General features: G+C 38.8%; 1 protein-coding gene across 5 annotated transcripts in view; it reads left to right on the top strand.

Moving 5' to 3' along the window:
* Positions 1–19,145, top strand: part of SYTL2 (synaptotagmin-like 2) — a 91,318-nt gene that overhangs the window by 31,576 nt on the left and 40,597 nt on the right. For 3 of the 5 annotated variants that reach the window (XM_006864965.1, XM_006864964.1, XM_006864966.1), the window contains exons 4-7: positions 5,996–6,077; positions 7,337–7,451; positions 9,279–10,082; positions 13,925–13,996. In XM_006864965.1, coding sequence (XP_006865027.1) covers positions 5,996–6,077; positions 7,337–7,451; positions 9,279–10,082; positions 13,925–13,996 — 1,073 coding nt within the window. Of the gene's footprint in view, positions 1–5,995; positions 6,078–7,336; positions 7,452–9,278; positions 10,083–13,924; positions 13,997–15,348; positions 17,756–19,145 lie in introns of those variants that run through there. The other 2 variants (XM_006864963.1, XM_006864962.1) reach the window with 1 other exon arrangement.

The raw sequence follows: 19,145 nt of genomic DNA on the forward strand, positions 1-19,145 counted from the left end.
CTCTTGTACCGCCTCACTTTCTTGAAAGATTTCAATTTTTATTCCATAGAATCCCTAAGTATTGCAAATCAAGACCTAAATTTTTCTTCTGGTCTTTCAGCTTGAGAAATGCTGAACATATTCTTCCATTTTGGTTTTCTAACTCTAGATCTTTGCACATTTCATTAAAATACTTGACTTTGTCTTTTCGACCTGCCCTTTGAAATTTTCTGTTCAGCTTCTTTACTTCCTCATTCCTTCTATTTGCTTTAGCATGTCTACACTGGAGAACAAGTTTCAGTCTTTTCTCATCTATTTTTGTCTTTTCTTTCCTTCCTGTCTTTTTAATGACCTTTTGCTTTCTTCCTGTCTGATGCTTTTGATACCATCCCATAGCTCTTCTGGTCTTTGGTCATTGGTGTCCAATGCATCAAGTCTGTTTTGAGATGGTCTCTAAATTCAGGTGGGATATGCTCAAGGTCATATTTTGGCTCTTGTGAACTTGTTTTAGTATTCTTAACTTCAGTCTGAACTTGCATATGTGTAACTGATGGTCTGTTTTACAGGGCTCTGGTCTTATTTTGGCTTATGGTATGGAGCTTTTATACCATTTCTTCCCAGAGATGAAGTCAATTTGATTCTTGTGTATTCTGTCTGGTGAGATCCATTTATATAGTTTCCTTTTATGTTGTTTAAAACAGATATTTGTAATGTGTATTCGATCTGGTGAGATCCACTTATATAGTTTCCTTTTATGTTGTTTAAAACAGATATTGGTCTTACAAAATTCTGTCATGCACTCTCCAGCATTATTTGTATCACCAAGGCCACATTTTCCAATTACATACTTTCCTCTTTGTTTCCAGTCTTCAAATTCCAAACACCAGTAATTATCAATACATCTTGACTGCATGCTTGATCAACATCAGACTGAAGAAGTTGGAAAGATTTTCTTCATCACTGGTTTTAGTGGTTCTTGTGTAAGTTTGAATAATAGTAGTATTAACTGGTCTTCTTTGTAGGTATATAGATATTATGCTATTACAGACAGCATTATACTTCAAGATAGATCTTGAAATGTACATTTGAGTGATGAATGCTATGCCGTTTCTCTTGAGTTTTTCATCACTGTCAGATTCATAATGGCCAATATCAGTCAATTTCAGCCCATGAATGCCTAGGATATTGATGTTTATACATTTCAATTCATTTTTGACAACTTCCAGTTTTCCTCGATTCATTCTTTGTACATTCCATGTTCCAACTATTAATGGATGTTTGTAGCTATTTATTTTCTTTTTGAGTTGTGCTCCATCAACAAAATAATGAGGGTCCCAAAAACTTACTCCATTCACATCATCGTGGTCAATTCTATTTTGAGGAGGCAGTTCTTTCCCAGTCGTATTTTTGAGTGTCTTCCATTATGAAGGGCTCATCTTCTGGCATGATATCTGACAGTATTCTGGTGCTATTCATGTTTTCATCATCTGGCACTTTACTGACAATGTTCCCCTGCTATTCATGAGGTTTTCAGTGGCTAAACATTCAGAAGTAGTCTTCCTCTTCCTAGCCCATCTTAGTCTGGAAGTTCTGTGGAAACCTGTCCATCATGGGTGACCCTGCTGGTATTTAAAATGCTGATGGCATAGCTTCCAGCATCACAGCAACACACAATCCACCATAGTATGACAAACTGACTAATACATAATTATAATGTATTGATATATTAGTTACTTAGTGATCCTATAACAGGAATACCACAAGTGGATAGTTTTAACAAACAAATTCATATTTTAAAGTTTAGGAGAGTAGAAGTCCAAATTCAGATTGCTGGCTATAGGGGAAGACCTCTCTGTGTCAAGTGTGAGGAAAAGTCCTGTCCCTTTAAGTATCTGTGGTCCTGGTGTCCCTTGGAAATCCCCATCTATCTTGACATCAGTCTTCCCCTGGTTCTAAGAAGTTCATAGTGCAGGGACCCTGCATGCAAATGATTCACTTCACGCCTGGCTCTTCTTTCTTGGTGGCAATGGGACCCTCCCTTTCTGCTCACTTCTTTTTCCTTTTTTTTGTGTGTGTGGTGTGTGTGTAAAGAAATGTTTATAGAAGGTTTATTCAAAAATATGGACTACTTCACAAATTTGCATGTCACCCTTGAGCAAAGACTGTGCTAATCTTCTCTGTATCAGTCCAATATTAGTATTTGAGCACTTCTTTCTCCTTTTAAGTTTTATAAGATAAAAAGTGTTTCAGGCCACACCCTGGTAAACTCCCTTACACCACATCAGGGCTGTGATGGGATTCAGGATATTGCATCCTATCCTTCATCCTTATACTGGTTTATCACATCAGATCACATCATGGGGGTCATCACATAACTACCACATTACATCATTTCATACTAACCCACTGAGAATCATGACTCAGTCAAGTCAACATACATTTTGGGGGTAAAAATTCAATCTATGACAATATATACAGATACAAATACATCCAGAATATAGATAGATCTGTCTTCTGGATCAAGCCAGATTCAAATGAAATATACATATATTACCGTACATATACTGAATTGAAGAACTTGGCTTATTGTATTTAATTTCCTTCTTTCACTCCATCCCAGAGACATTTCTTCATATGTTTGCTTGTTTTCAAGCTTCATTGAGTATAAATACATACCAGTGTAGTGCTGGGGATGGGCTCTAGCATCTGAGTACATACAGTAAGAGATAGTAACCACCCCTATCCCTAAACTACCCCCAAAAAGTAGAAAACTCACTTGCAGGATTTTATTCTCATTCTATAAACTGTTGATATTTAAGCAGAAAAATGCCTCAGAAGGTATAAGATGTCGTCTTTTTTAAAAAAACTGTTTTAGAGAGACTGGCTGGTATGGTTGAAAACCTTCTAAAAATGATGGCAAGTGCATAGGACTTGCTCTAAATAGAAGGCAGATGAGGTGTGCGGCTGCCTGTGTGGAGTGATTCTAAGATTGCAGTAATGGTTTGCCTCTTCCCCAAGTGGCCCTGCCATAACACCTAACATGATCATTCTTTTGAGTTAAATCTTCAAAGATTTCTATTAAAATGCAGATGTTTTTAGTAGAGGAACTGTACCGCTAATACCACAGCCTAATATCTTAGTATTTCTCTTCTTATTTACTTAGTAACAGCATTATCTCACAGTCTCTGTGGGTCAGGAATTTGAGCATGATTTAGCTGGGTCTTTTGCAATGTATAATCAAGGAGAAAAGGATCTGCTTCCAAGTTCACTCACCTTGTTGTTGTTCAGTTCCTCATAGGTTGCTGGATTCAGGGTCTCCATTTTTGCTGGCTGTTGAAAGAGGTATCTTTCAGTTCCTTGTCACTTGAACCTGTCCATTAGGCAGCTCAGAACATCGTAGGTGGCTTCATCAGAGCAACAAGGGACAAAGTGCTAGCAAGACAGAAGTCATCGTCTTTTATAACCTAATCTGGAAAGTGATATCCCAAGGTCTTTTTTATATTTTAATCATTAAAAGCAAGTCACTACTTCTAGTCCACATGTAAGGAGAAAGAATAATCCTCTTCTTAATAAAGGTAACTAAGTTTGTCTGAATGCTTCTGCTTATATTGCTGGGCCTTTTTTGACAGGTGCCCTAGGGAAGATAGTTGTAGAGCATGGGTTGTGGAATTTGGTTTGCTTCATGGTTGAAAAATTCCATGATGTGGAATTTATTGGGTATCTTTTATATGTAGGGCACAGTCTGTTACCCTCTGAGAGAGATTTTAAGATACAGCATCTGGCTATAAAGAGACTACATTCTCTTAGGAAAAGTAATGCATCCATGTATGAAGATCTGACCATGTAATAATAAAGTGTCAGGCAGTGAGCAAATTTCTCATTCAAATTACCAATAAAATGTACTCTATGAACTGAGGCAGGGGATATAGACTCTTGCTGGGCTGATAGAGGAAGATGCTACAAAGGAAGTGAAATGTGAACTGGAATTGGCAATGATTGGGAATACGTGCACACACACAGAGCAGGGAGAACACTTGCAGAGAAGGGTTGAGGGATAAATTCAGTGGAGACACCTAAGTCAGGTAAATTTCGAGGTCAATGAATAGATAAACCAGTTTTTTGGACAGTAAGGGTCAGCAAAAAAGGAGGGTGGGAAAGCATATTGGGGCAGATGGTAGAGCCTCTCCAATGCCTTAGTGAGGAGTTCAAGCTTCATTCTACCGACCTTGAGAAGCCAGGGAAAGTAATGAATCAAAGGATGTGATCAAAGTTGTTTTGAGGACTGTTCCAGGTTAGTGGTAGAATGCTGAATGGATTGAAAACCCAAATCCACTGCTGTCACGGTGATTCCAACTCATTGTGACTCTAGGACAGTGTAGAACTGCTTCATGGGGTTTCTGAGAGCAGGCAGCCTTATCTTTCAACTGTGGAGTGGCTAGTGGGTTTGAACCACTGGCTTTGTGGTTAGCAGCCCAGTGCTTATCCCACTATACCAGCAGAGCTCATTGCTGAATCAATTGTCTTCGTTGTTGCTGTTGTTGTTGTTTTTAAGTGCCTTTGAGTCATTTCCAACTCATAGCAACCCGATATAGGGTTTTCAAGGAGCAGCTTGTGAATTTGAACTACCAATCTTGTGGTTAGCAGTCCAATCCTGATCCTACAGGACCCCACACAGAGCACCCTTTTATCTGGGTAGAACTTAGGAGTTGACAGAAATAAAGGAGGCATCAGTAGAAGTGAAAAAGAAGAGTCAGATGTAAGAGTAACTGGGAATGAAGAATCACCCAGCTTTACTGTGGTCTTGAGGAAATCTCTCCCTCCCCCAGGCCTTGCTTTCCTTTGCTACATGGTGAGATGCCAGCACTCTTTGAGGTATTTTCTAAGCTCTTGGCTCTGTGATAACACCTAGAGAACTGGTGATGTTTAACAGGGCACTTTTTCATCCAATAGTGACTTCACCTCCCTCGTATGCCGGAGGCAACTCAGTAGCCAAGAGAGTTGTTGTTCTAGAAGAAGCTTGCTAAACTCACTTATCTGTGTCACTCTCGCCTGTCTCTGAGAATTTCCTATTCTTACAAGGAGCTCTGGTAGTGTAGTGGTTACCAATAAGGCTACTAACCTCAAGGTCGGCAGTTCGAAACTACCAGTGGTTCTGCGGGAGAAAGATGAAGTGGTCTGCTCCTGTAAAGATTTACAGCCTCGGAAACCCTGTGTAGGGTCACTATGAGTCGGAACCAACTCCACGGTACTTAACAACAACAACAACACTGGTGCTGAACTATCCTTTGGATAGATACTGTTGGTCTTGAGTCTCCACTTTACTCCTCTAAGCCAGCTCTAGGCTACTAACTTCTCCCTGGATCGTCTGTCATTAAATGATAAATGCTGCTTGTCATAATCCTTGTATTTTAACATGAATTCTCCTCATCAGCTTTGGTAGTTGGATTGAAAGATCTTAGTGTCATAGTAAGTATCATTGGCTTTCCCTGAACAACATCTCTTAGATCTCCTGTTTTTTCTGTTCCTTTGTTGAGACTTGTCTCACCTGAGTCTTGTGTTATTTCCTATCTGAATTAGAGTAAGCACTGCCAGTCTACTCCTACCCTAACAAATCAGACCCCAAAACACTTTAGGAGCTTTATTTCAGTGATGGCATTCTCTCCTCGAGATCAATTCCTCACTTTCTTTTCTGCATCCAATCTTAGCTTCTGACTTTGAGACTGGAGTTCATTGTTACACAAGTAAATTTTGTGTGCTTGGTACTGTGATAAAGGCATCAGGGCTTTGTGATGGATGATTTAGTCTTGTTTCATGCCTCTTTCATTTCTGTTCTACCAATGACTTTGTTTTACTACTTAATTGTCTCTAGGCCCCCAGCTCTGTTCTCCCTTCCTGGCCTTGTCATTTCACAAACTTCCTCTCCTATTCTGCCTTAATAGCCTTTGGCTTCAGAGACATGATTTATGCTTCCACAAAAGGTGAAGTTTTATTCTCTGAATTATGCTTTCTTTTGTAGTTCCAGTGTGGTAAATCCAGCTTCCAATGTGATTGATACACCGCAGGATCACACAAGGAAGTCAACTGTGTCTCCAGCTAAGGTACATTGAACTCAGACTCCGAAAAATTAACTTTGGAGTCAGAATGTCATTTTTCTTGTTTTACAAAGCAACATGAAACAAAGAGGATTTTGTAGTACCTTTCGAGTACTAGATATAGATAACTTTTAGTATTTGGTGTTGGAATTCACTCTTTAGATGAAAAAAGTTGATGAAAATCCTGTTAGTGCATTGTTGAAGAGCCAGATTTCTTGTCCTAGGGAGGACATACAGGTCTGAAGCTACTTGATGATGCTGCTTTTAGGATTGGAGTTTGTTAGTTCCATTTCCATCCGCATAATTTCCTGAACCTCAGCTAGAAGTCTGTTTGTAAGAGGAAATTGTAAAGTTTGAAACTGTAGACAGTAAACATTGATATTCAATCTTATATTAACAAAAAATAACCATCTACTGATATCCTTTCTGTCATTAGAATTGATAATCATGATAATGATCATGAAGCTCTTCAAGATACCTAAATACCTTCTAAATCCTTCTGTTGTGGTTGTTGTTAAGTGCCATTGAGTTGGTTCTGGTTCATAGCGACATAAGGCTTCCAATGAGCGGCTAGTGCATTTGAATTCCAACCTTGTGATTAGCAGTGCAATGCTTATCCTACAGTGCCACACCAGGACTCTCAATCCTTCTAGAAAACTTCAGTTACAGCTATACTTGGTACTGCTTTAATGTAGTACAGAAGGAGTCCGGTATGGTAGAAAGAACGCTGGTAGGAATCTAAGCTGATTCATCTTAGGTTTGTCCTGAACTTGACCAGGTCTACTGATATATCCAGGTCCAAGTTTTCTCACCTGTATAAGGTGAGATTTAGGTTTGCATGTTGGTTTCTGATCTAACTTTGTAAGACTCTGGAATTAAGTGTGTTTTAAGCAATTTTAATTTTAATGCAAGGAGCTCTGGTAGCATAGTGGTTATGAATCGGGCTGCTAATCTCATGATCAGCAGTTCAAAACTACCAGCTGTCCCATGAGAGAAAGATGAGGCTTTCTGCTCCCGTAAAGATTAACAGCCTCGGAAACCCTGTACAGGGTCACTATGAGTCAGAACTAAATCCATGGCACATAACCACAACATATGGTAATGCTGTGTTAATCAAATAAATCCGGGCAACCATCTTTAAACATTCAAGATAATAGAGTTTACTAAGTAACGCTATTAAATGTTGGAAATAGTAAGCATTTTCTAACACTGGGTTACTGTTAAGACATTTTAAGTGAGTTTAATAAATAATATTTTTCCTCCAGCAAAGAAAGAATCCATTTAATAGCTCCAAGTTGCCAGAAGATCACTTATCTCAACAAACCAAAAATGAACAGTCAAAAAATGGAAGGACTGGTTTATTTCAGACTTCAAAAGAGGGTAAATATTATTTTTATGGACTACATATTTTTATCTCTCTTATCTGTAGATTGAGGGAAATTCTCAGAGTTCCTTTTCCTAAAATAACTTCTAAGAGAAAGTGAAAAGTCCTGATCATTTTCTAAATCTTCTATGCTTATTGGTTTCCTGCCTAAGGGAAAGGAAGCAGAAATTTTAGAAAATGGAAATTCACGCATTCCAATCCTGGTGTTGCCACTTGTTCTGTGACCTGCATGCCTTGGTTTTGACGTCAGTGAATTGGAAAAATTTTTTTTTACCGGGGCATTCAGTCATTCCTTTAGTAATATTTATTGGATGCTTACCATAGTTAGATTCTGTTCTTTGTTTAAAACTGAAAAAAATGTCCTCAAAAAGAAAAAGTTACTTGTCAATGTTACGATCCCCTAACTGTAGTAATCCGTCCAATCTCCTAAGAGTATTTGATTACATTTGTGGCTAATTGATTTAACTCTATCTCTTTTGGAATATTAGTCAATATTACTATTTCTCTTTACCATAAAGAGCCCTGGTGTGGCGCTGTAGGATAAGCACTGGACTGCTGATCACAAAGTCACCAGTTCAAACCCACCATGGGCTCTTGGAAACCCTATTCAGGGTCACTGTGAGTCGGGAAGCGACTCAGTGGCACTCAACAACAATAGCAGTTTATCACTTGGGAGCCCTTGTGGCATGGTGGGTTAAGTGTTGGGCTGCTAACCGAAAAGTTGTTGTTAAGTGCTGTCGAATCAGTTCCAACTCATAGTGATCCTGTGTAGAGTTTCCAAGGAGCAGTTGTTGAGTTTGAACCAATATAGCCTTGTGGTTCAAATCGACCTTGTGGTCCTGTGTTTTATCCCATAGTGCCACACCAGGACTCCTAAAGGTAGGTCATTGAAATCTACCAGCTGCTCTAAAGAAGATAGATATGGCAGTCTGCTTCTGTAAAGACTTACAGCCTTGAGAACCCTGTGAGGTAGTTCTACTCTGCCATATAGGACACTGTCTATGAGCTGGATATTATGGTTAAATGCTGTCCAATTGGTTCTGACTCATAGCCACCCTATATAGGGTTTCCAAGAAGTGGATGGTGGGTTTGAACTGTTGACCTTGCAGTTAGCAATCCAGTGCCTATCCTACAGTACTACACCAGGATTCCATGACTTGGATGGTAACTGGTTTTTTTGATCTACCACTAAAATAATTCAATCACTTCAAAAGCAACTGAGAAGATTCCATAAGCATTAAATATTGGATCAATGGGTAACAAATTAATACTTGAACAGTGAAGTTAGGATTTTTAATTAGCTTGTTTTAATACTACTGCCTTTCCCTCCTCCATTGGGTATACTTTCTATAAAATATTTTTTAGGAAAAAAAAAAGTCACTGGAACATGTTGCCTGTTGTTGGTGCTGTTTTTAACTTGTTAATGAAACAAACTTTTCTTTTAGGTATTGAGATTTTCTTATTAAAATATTGAGTTCCGTTTTGTGATTTCCATCTGTGAATCTTTTAAAATGATTTGTTTTTATTCCCTAAAAACTTCTTTAAGAAATTTTCTTTTAAGAAATTTTTTGAGTGTAAAATTATTGAAATATGTAAAGCCCAGTAATTTTCAGTATACTATGCAATTAAAATGAATGCATGAATTTTTCAAAGTTTTTTTTACATTTGGTCTACACTTAAACTACATAATATACTGTTATGGCATAGGACAAGGCAGTATTTCATTCTGTTAAATATAAGGTTGCTTGCTGTGAGGCAGAGACAATGCAATGACATCTATAGATTTTAAGTTATAAAGTTACTCTCTGGGTTTTAATTTTCAGGTGAATTGTCATCCTCAAAAGAAAAGTCTTCTATCCTGGATATTTCAAGTCAAGTATTAGAGAAACAAAAGCAGACTTTTCCAGACCCTGTGAATGGTTCCCAAACCAAGGCTCCGATCCCCAAAGCCAGAAAAATGATCTATAAACCAACTGATTTAAAGCAAGATGATAGCCAGTCTTTTCCTAGACAAAGGACAGACTCCCTGAATGCAAGAGGGGCCCCGAGAGGGATCCTAAAGCGAACCTCTAGTTCCAGTAGCACAGACTCAGAGACTGTGCGCTTTAATCAGAACTTTGAACCCAAAAGCAAAATTGCATCACCGGTCCTGACCATCCACGAGAGAATCTCTGAAAAGGAACATTCTTTAGAAGATGACTCCTCCTCAAACTCACTGGAACCATTAAAGCATGTCAGGTTCTCTGCAGTGAAGGATGAACTTTCACAGAGCCCTGGACTAACCCATGGCCGGGAAATGGGAGAATTTAGTGTCTTAGAAGCTGACAGGTTGAAGAATGCAACGAAAGATGCAGGGGATGCAGATGTGCTTCGGAATGAGCCTGAGTCTTTCCAATACAGAAAGCCTTTACCATTTGATCAGCCAGCCTTAAGTCCTAGTACATCAAAGAAGGAAACAGAGCAGCCAGCGACATCTGGTTCTTTTCCAGTCAATGGGCCCAATTCTCACTCAGAAGTTGTAACTACAAGACCACAGTCCTTTGAAAATTCGCCTACCATCAATGAATATAAAGCTAAAGCATCAGAATTAGCAAGGCTCGAGTCACAGTTGTCCAAAAGCCCTGCTGGTAAGAAAGCTGTTGTTTTCAGGTTGTTAAAACTGACATAGTGGACTAGAAGGTTTAGGTCAGTCAGTCATGTAGAAGTACCGTTTGCCTGCTCTGCATTCTGGTGTTCAAGCAGGTGTTCCTAGGGAATGCTTTTATTTAGTGGGTTTGGAGTTTTTCCTTAGTCATTAATCACTAAAGAACCAAGATAGCAGTTTCTGGTCCATTATGCTTTACCCTAAAAAAATAAACCTGCATAAACTACTTAGCTAAACAGTGTTTCAAAGTTTAATAAAGATATATATGTAAAGTAAGAATTAAAGAAATACTAATATCTTTGTATGGAGCAAATATATGATTGCACACCTAATGAAAGTTGATTATTTACCATTTAACCAAATTGTTTTGTCTTCTAATCTCAGGAGACTCATTACTTTCTTAACCTTGAAGGATGGGAAACTAAACTTAGTACTTACTATGAAAAACCCTTAGACTTTGGCCTGATTAGAGCCTCCAGCTATTTGTTCTTAGAGTTTAAATGCTATGAAGTAGCTTTCTCCTTCAGCTGCTATGGGCCGAGTAGCAATGAGAGTATTGCTTTTTGCTGCTAACCTGCTAGCTTCTTCTCTTAAGAGGAGGCTTTTCAACTCTCAGGTAATGTCTTCATAATTGTTATATTTAAAAAAAAAAAAAAAAAATTCTGTGTAGTCGCTCATCTCTAAGAAATTTCATCTACCACTAATATCTTTACGTTCAGGAAAATCTGAATAGCAGCAATGAAGTTTCCAACTCAACTGCTCTCTCTTCCTCTCCTACTTCATATTAAATTAATGCTGAATCACATTTGCTCAGCCGTGTAATTTCGTACTTGTTCAGGTCATTCTCTTCAAAGGACAAAGCACTTTCTCTCTCCTTGGGCATTTTAAATCATTTAATTAAACAGAACTTTTTATACGTATACATAAAAGTAGCAGATTAGTCTTCAAGAAATAAGTAAGTCATATTAGAGGAAATTACTAAAATTTGAGTAAAAATTAGCAACTAATTGGATGATTTTTATTCAAAAGATAAGAACTATTTTTCTTTGGTGATATTTTCCCTTATTATAATCGTTAGAAGAAAAAAAATTGGTAAGCCTTCCCTGTTTTTCAAACTGCACCTGCCTTCCCTCCTTCTAATTTTTAAAATCATTAACTCCATTTTTGTACTTTCTGGTTTTTAAAATCCTAAACTACCCGTTAAATTTGGAAGGTAGGTGACAACTGTATACATTTTGATTGGCTGACCACCCTTCTGATCTCAGAATATTCATAAACAAAGTTCTGCTTATTCTTATATGCCCTGCTTTCCTCCTGCTTATCACTGAACATACACAATTAGATGGCGCATCAGATGTAGAAAAGTAGAACCAAAGCCATACTAAACTGTAAATATGTGATTCATAAGGATTTGACTTTACTGCTGAACTTCAGGACAGTCAATACCCTATTTATTGTCAGACTGGAAAACACACATCTACACACACAGGCACACAAAAAGAATTCCTCATAGGAAGCATTACCTGGCACTGAATTTTTTTTTTAAATAACTTTGTTCTTACTTTAAGAGAAATGCACTTTCATTATTAAACATTTTAAAGGAAGAAACACACATAGAATAAAGCAAAAACCATCTGTGATGTCATCAGCCATCGTTAAGTATGGCTAGCATTGAGTGGTAGAGCCTTCCAGAAATTTTTAAGCATAAATATATATATTTTATAATTGAATTTATTTTATTCACTCTATTGCAAAAAAACATTTCTTAGCTTCGACTCTCCCCCAAACACCCGCCAAGAGAAAAACTATCATTAAATGTGCATTCATAGGTGCTGCGGTGATCATAAAAATACCCATTTAAAGAGTAGATCACTAAGAGTTGGAACAGACTTGATGATCTTAACAACAGCAGGGGAGTTCTGGTGTCACTGTAGGATAAGCACTGGATGGCAAGGTCGGTTTGAACCACAAGCTCGGCAGTTCAAACCCACCAGCCGCTCCTTGGAAACCCTTACTGGTTCACTTTGATTCAGAAATAAATATATTTTTTAATTTGTCCTTTTATTGTCCTTACATCTTTTCTCACTAACAGAATATTGCAAACACTTTGTTCTATTGTATTCTTTCAAGAAACTAACACACAATTCTTAAAACTCTCTGAAAGGTACTTCGAAACTATTGCTATGTACGACCTGTAGTTAAGAAAGGAAACCATTATGTACTATGTGCCAAGTCTTATATAAATTTTTGCTATTCTCAAATTTAGCAAGAGTGGTTCATTAAGATCAAAGATAGAATTTCATTAGCTGATACGTCCTCTAGTGTGTTTGAAATGTGGCTGACATCATAAAAATTCAACTCACACAGCTTTCAGGAATATTTCTGTACTTGTACGGCATAGTGTAGCATGTGTGAGGAAGAAATGCTAAAGCACCTGAGTCTTAGCTAAAGGGGATCAGTTCCCTGATCTCAAGTGGTGTATTATGTGGCCTGTGGTTAAGACTTGGAAAGTACTCTCTCTGATTTCTTAATATCTTAGAACTCAAATTTCTCTCTCTAGCCTCCTGATCATTAGCTAACTATTAGAGAGACGGTGGAGGTAGCATTCTCCAGCACTCCTCACTTTGCTTTGAATTTGGTTCACAGAAACAACTTATAACTTAAGAATTGTAGAATAGATATGGGGGTGAGGGAGGCCTTATTGAAATCATGGTTCTCAAATTCCAGTGGGTGCAACAACCACTAGTTGTCCAGATTCTTGGGCTCCATCTTCATAGATTTTGATTTAGTATATCAGGTATGTTGTTGTTATTAAGTGCCATTGAGTCAGTTCCGACTCATAGAGACCCTGTATAGGGTTTCCAAGGAGCAGCTGGTGGATTTGAACCACCGATCTTGTGGTTTGCAGTCCAGTGCTTGATAAGACCCAGGAATATATATATCTTAACTTTCTGGAAATAATTATTTGTTCAGTTGTCCTTGAAAGCCATTCTCCCAACTTCTGAATCATCTAAGTCTGTTCTCAAATGTCTACTTTGGGGTTTATGGCAGTGTGCCCAGGAATGGGCAAAGTCATAGAATCAACATGTTATATCTGTCTAGATTGTCAGTGTTACTCAGAGATTTGAGAGCAAAAGAAGGTTAATATTTTAAAGTATAACTTGGAGCAGAATGTAAAATTCACGCGGATTTTTTTTTTTAACAAACCAGGAACTTCAGAGAAATTTCCCAATTAAATCAATATCCCATGCTGTCAGGAATCCACATTAACCCCTTTGGTTGTGTTGTTGTTGTTGTTGTTAAGTGCTGTCGAGGTGGTTCTGACCCATAGCGACCCTGTGTATAGGGTTTCTGAGGAGCAGCTGGTGAGCTTGAATCATTGACCTTGCAGTTCAAACTAATCCACAGCGCCACACCAGGACTCCTGCCCCTTTGGTAGAATATCTTAATTCGGATGCAGTGATGATATAAACAGCTAATGATGTGGAAAGTGCAAATAAAATGTCTTTTTATGAAGATAATTTTGTTGTTGTTCTGTGTTGTAGAGTCCATTGGACCCATGTTGTCGTTGTTAAGTGCTGTGGAGTCAGTTCCGACCCATAGCGACCCTGTACAGGGTTTCTGAGGCTGTAAATCTTTACGGGAGCAGAACGCCTCATCTTTCTCCAGCAGAGCAGCTGGTAGTTTCAAACTGCTGGCCTTAAGGTTCACAGCCCGATTCGTAACCACTACGCTACCAGAGCTCCTTATTGGACCCATAGTGACTGAATAATAATCCTTTGAGCATTCTCTCTTTTTATTTAGAAAAGCATTTCTGTGTTGCAGATGAACTGCCTCATTATGTTGAACCTGAACCATCTCAGGTACCAGAGAGCAGTTCTCAAGATCATCAGCAAGGTAAGACTCCTCTTCTTACTGCCCTAAAAACTAAGACTTCTTCACGCTCTGGTCCATATGCCTCTGAGATAATGAAGACAACTGATGATTCTATATCAAAAGTCCTAGACTGGTTTAATCGAAGTTCTCATTCAGATGACAGGAAGTCATCCTTCAAACATCCCCGAGGAATAGAGCCCAAAGGAAAAACAGACTTAAAATCACAAGCTGCTGTTGCCTCAGTGACAGAAGACTCAAATCTAAAAGAAAATGGCTCAAAGACCCCATCTTCCACCAAAGTTGGATTGAAGCCTGTGGGATCTGACTCAACATTCCAAGTAGAGGAAGATCTGCTCTCTTCTGGAAATTACCAAGATAGCGATATAAATCTTAAACTGAAATCTATAACTTTGCCCCAACAAGGCACCCCAAAGGAAGGAGTAGGCCTGTTGCAGCCATTTGAAAGCTGTGGGACAAGACAAGGAAGTACAAATATGGACCATAGCCAAGGTTCCAAAAGCACAGGAAAAGGAACTGGGATATCTCCCCCAACCAGCAGCTCTTCCTACAGTGCTCTCAAAGGATCCAACACAGAGGGCCACATTCAATGCACCAGTAAGGATCCTGGCATCTTGGGTGAAGAGAAGTCCAAGCTTTGTGACCATGAAAAAATTGGAAGAAATTCAGAAGTGGATTTTGACTCTTCAGCAGTTGTCCAAGAACCAAGTTTGAAAGATAACATGAAAGCAGAGAGAAAGAGTATTCGAAAAGCTTCCTTAGAAGTAGAGAATATTGAGTTGCCACCTGGGACTGACAACACTAGATACTCTTGCAAGAAACCTGAGGTCAAACTACAAGACACTAATGAGCTTTCCAAGAACCAAGTGCAAAGAGAGAAATACAAACGAGTGAGTGATAGGATATCCTTTTGGGAAGGAGAAAAAGCTGCTGTCAAGTTAACTTATAAAGAATCCACACCTTCATGTAGCCAGGGACAACATTCTGCTAACACCAGTCGGCCTGTGAAATCACTGGGTATGTACAATTTATCTACAGGCCAGAGTGAAGATAATCAAGTCACTGCCAAACGAGTGGTCCTAGATGAGGATGGTCAAGCACGTCATATTTCTAGTTTTTGTTCCTCAGATAAACCTAAGGAGATCAGGCCTTCCAAATCAGGAACATCCAACATAAATGAGTCTATGAAAAACTTGCCAGTGGCAGACAGTTTGCATTCTGGAAGGGACATTTCTTTATTGACACTGCAACATCCTTTAAGCAGTAGCCATGACATACATATTCCCTTGGAGAAAGACAGCTCTCTAATTGGTGAATCAAAACCCACATTTAAAGTTTTGTCCCTAAAAGAGAGAATGGATGAAGCCAACAAAGAACAGGTCTATAATCACTCTCAGTTTGAGAATTTGAGAAAGTTTTGGGACTTAGGATCTAATTCAAACACTGAGTCCGATGTTGAGAAAAAAAGTGCCACAAGAAGCCATAAATATTCTGTGCTTTCTAATAGCCACAAACACAAGGAATCCAGTGACATTAAATCATTTGAGGAAAAGATCCATGAAGCTGAGGTGCTTCAAAGTCATAAAAAAATTCCAGAAAGAGAGGAAATGGAGAAATTAAACTCAAAGTACATACCCCAGGTGCTACCAGATGAAACCACACTTTTATGGAGACCACCCAGAACATCCATTCATCAGTTACCAGGAAATGAGTCATCAAAGGAAAACGTGGGAAAGAATACAGAATGGTTTGTTACTCCAGTAACCAAGAAAGACAAAGATTACTCAGACCAAGAAATTGAAGAGTCCATAGTGAAAGCAAGTATTTTGTCTAGAAATTACAAAGACACTTTTAATGACAGCCTGCAGAAGCTGCTTGCAGAAGCATCATTACCAGCAATCCAACCTCCTGGTGGAAAAGCTCATGTAAAACAAGAACTTGAACCAGGCTTTTCTGAAGCCATAACATGGTCTCCAAAGACAGATTTGACTGATGTTGAAAAAGCCAAACAACCTAAAGAGATCATTAATGAGCATGTAGATAAAACCATAGTTCCTCCAAAGGTTGAGCATAACACTTTCAATGCTAGTTTGGACAGACTCCTAAAGGAAGCATCTGAAATTTCACTCTCTCCTTTGCAAACTAACATGGAATCTGTTACCACTGGAACTACCTCTGACTCTGAAGAGAGTAGGTTTTTGGGGAAAGTGATGGAACGGAGTCACAACACTTTAGACAAGAGAGGAATAATAGCTTCTTTTCCAGAGGAAGGCGAGAATTTGGTAAATGCAGCTGTCTCCCAGAAAGTTCAGAGTGGTAAGTGCCAGCTAAACACAGAGAACTTGATTCAGATGGCTGTGGATGCTTCTCCCCATTGTCATAGAAAAGACTCTTTTGGTAACAAGGCCACATTTTACCAAGATCTGCCTTTTCCCCATGATGCCCATCTTGTTCCCCAAGATAGGGCACTGCCTTCTCAAAGGGAAATTTCAGAAACTGTAGAAAGAGTCATCCTTCCACCCAGAACTGTATTGAATGATATAAATGCAACATTAAAGAAGCTACTTAGAGAAGTTCAGTTGAGTTATTCAGCTGGGGGGCAAGTCTTCCCTGGAGAAGTGGAAACAGAATTTCCTGAAGGAATACAGGCATCAGGTAGCCCCCAAGTTTCTCTGGGAGTTATCTCACCAAGAGCTACAACCATAATTCCAGACAGAAAGGATTCTTATTCCTTCAATTCAGTTCCTGATAAAACTCATATAGTTGGACCTTATGTAGCACCCACCAACAGAGTAGCCCAAATGTCTCCATCAGAACAGAGCCATAGCTCATCTGATTCCACTGTTGCTCTGTATAGCAAAGAGCTATCTCGGGAAAGGGCAGGAAATGTGAAGGAAACAATTATTCAACCTAAATTACAGCTCCTTGAATTCAATGCTAGATTAGAAAAATTACTAGAAGAAATCACTGAACACTCCCCCTCAAATTGTGAAAGCAATTCAGAGACTCTTTCTCCATTAAAATTAATAGGTAGTACTGAGGAGCCCAGGCAAGTTGCTTCTGAATTTCATCCTGAGGAAATAAAAGAAACAGTAGAAAAGTCTGAGGCTCCATTAAAAACTGAGAGTGTTTTTGATAATAGTTTGCAGAAACTCCTGCATGAACTGTCTGAAGCTCCTCCTTACCAGCACCAGATGTCAGTGAAGGAAGAAACTCCTGAGACGTCCTCGCAGTCAGAGAAGGCCAAGTTCTTGGATACAGTGCCTCGTTTTTACTGGACAGCTTCAGAGGCCTCTGAAGTGAAGGTTAAGAGTAATGTTTTGAAATCTCAACTTCACCAATGTGATAAAGAGTTGAGAGGAGATAAAGATGTGACTGATTTATCATTAGATCTCTGTAGTCCAGAATGTGGGGTTGAGAGCTCTGGTACCTCACAACTTTATGTGGACAATGAAATAGAGACAGTTAAAACTACAAAGTCTTCAGAGGACAGGAACAGGGAAAGTAAGGTGGCAGGGAAAAAAGGGAATTTTCAGGAGCCTGACTTCCAAGAGACTCCTGAATCAACTAGTGTGTCCAGAAATAGCCAACCCATTCCTCTCCTGATGAACCAAGAAAACCCTACAAAAGCAAGTAAAGTTGAACTGTTTCTGGCATCTTCATATAAGACAGAAGAGAAAGAAGAAGAAAAAGGTTTCTCTGACTCTGATTTTTCAGATGGGAACAACGGTTCTAATACAGAAAGCTGGAGAACTACCTCTAGTGAGCATTTTGAAAATTTTAATTCATTGATTAATGAGTCTGTAAAGAATAGTACACTTTTTTATTAGGATTAATTTGACCCTCCCTGATGTTGCTAAATTCTTACTACTTCAGTTCTTCTGAGCCTTTAATCATAATAATAATAAAATGTACATTTCATTTTATATTCCTTAACCAAATGAGGAGCATTGAGACAGCTTATCACAAGGCTGTTTTAGAGTCTGATTTTATGTCTACCAATAGAATTTTTAGGTTTCAAAAATATTTTTAAGGACTTTTAGGGGTCAGAAAGTTTCCTTTAAAGCTAATTTTTCTCTTAGAAATGCTGAGACGTTCTTTCTTAATTGGCCATCCACATAGAAGTCTCCAGTAAGATTTGTGACAAATGGTCATTGTTGTTGTTAAGTGTTGAGTCAGTTCTGGCTCATGGTGATCCTGTATAGGGTTGCCAAGGAGGGACCAGTGGATTTGAACCACTGACCCTGCAGTTTAAGCCCACCTTGCAGTCCAGTGCTTATGCTGGACCCCAATATTGATGGCTAATGCTTAGGACAGAGTTCAGCATTAGGATTTTCCCTTAGTTTGTGATGGGAGTCTTGCTGTGGCACTGTAGGATAAGCACTGGACAACTAGGTTGGTTTGAACTGCAAGGTCGGCAGTTCAAACCCACCGGTCGGTCACTCCTTGGAAACCTATACACGTCACTTTGGGTTGACGGCACTTGACAACAACAACAGTTTGTACTGTGGTGTTCTTTTTGCCACTCTCTTCCTCTCATTTTCAGGAATTGAATAATCTTAGCTATCTGCAGAATCTTCCCCTTCAAGAGTATGAGTTTGGTGAGGTGACTTCACCTGATTGCACCGAAGGTCATTGCCTGACTTGCTCTAGCGTTTGGCTACAGCCATGGCTAAGTTGATGGAGACCTTACTTCATCACCACATTTATCTAAGTGATCTTAAAGAGAGTGCTGGTTTCAGGAGCGCTATAAAAATATAGAGCCGATGTGCTTGCTATTCTGATCAACAACTGGCCAAGATACAGGGAACAAATAGAAATGAGATATTATCTAGTAGAATGATGACATGATAGAGCATGCTCTCTGGCTCAGATATTTTAACCAAAGTTGTGCAACCACAAGTTTTGATCACTAGTGTTTAATAAAGTTTTTCATTTTCTAGCTCTCTTTGGTTTCAATGAGAACAGACAAGTTTTATTGAGTGACTGATTTCTGAGGTTTGAGCTCCCTGGCAAGTAACTTTTAAGCCCTATTCTTGAAAACGAATTAAAGAGTCAACCTTTAATCCTAAACAACATAAACCTTTTTTTAACAAACCTGGCTTGTAAGAAAAGAAATGCGAAAATATTTCTAGTCTCTAAAAGCAGACAT

This window comes from Chrysochloris asiatica, unplaced genomic scaffold (genome assembly GCF_000296735.1).
Source record: "Chrysochloris asiatica unplaced genomic scaffold, ChrAsi1.0 scaffold00074, whole genome shotgun sequence".
In the NCBI taxonomy this organism is placed as follows: domain Eukaryota; kingdom Metazoa; phylum Chordata; class Mammalia; order Afrosoricida; family Chrysochloridae; genus Chrysochloris; species Chrysochloris asiatica.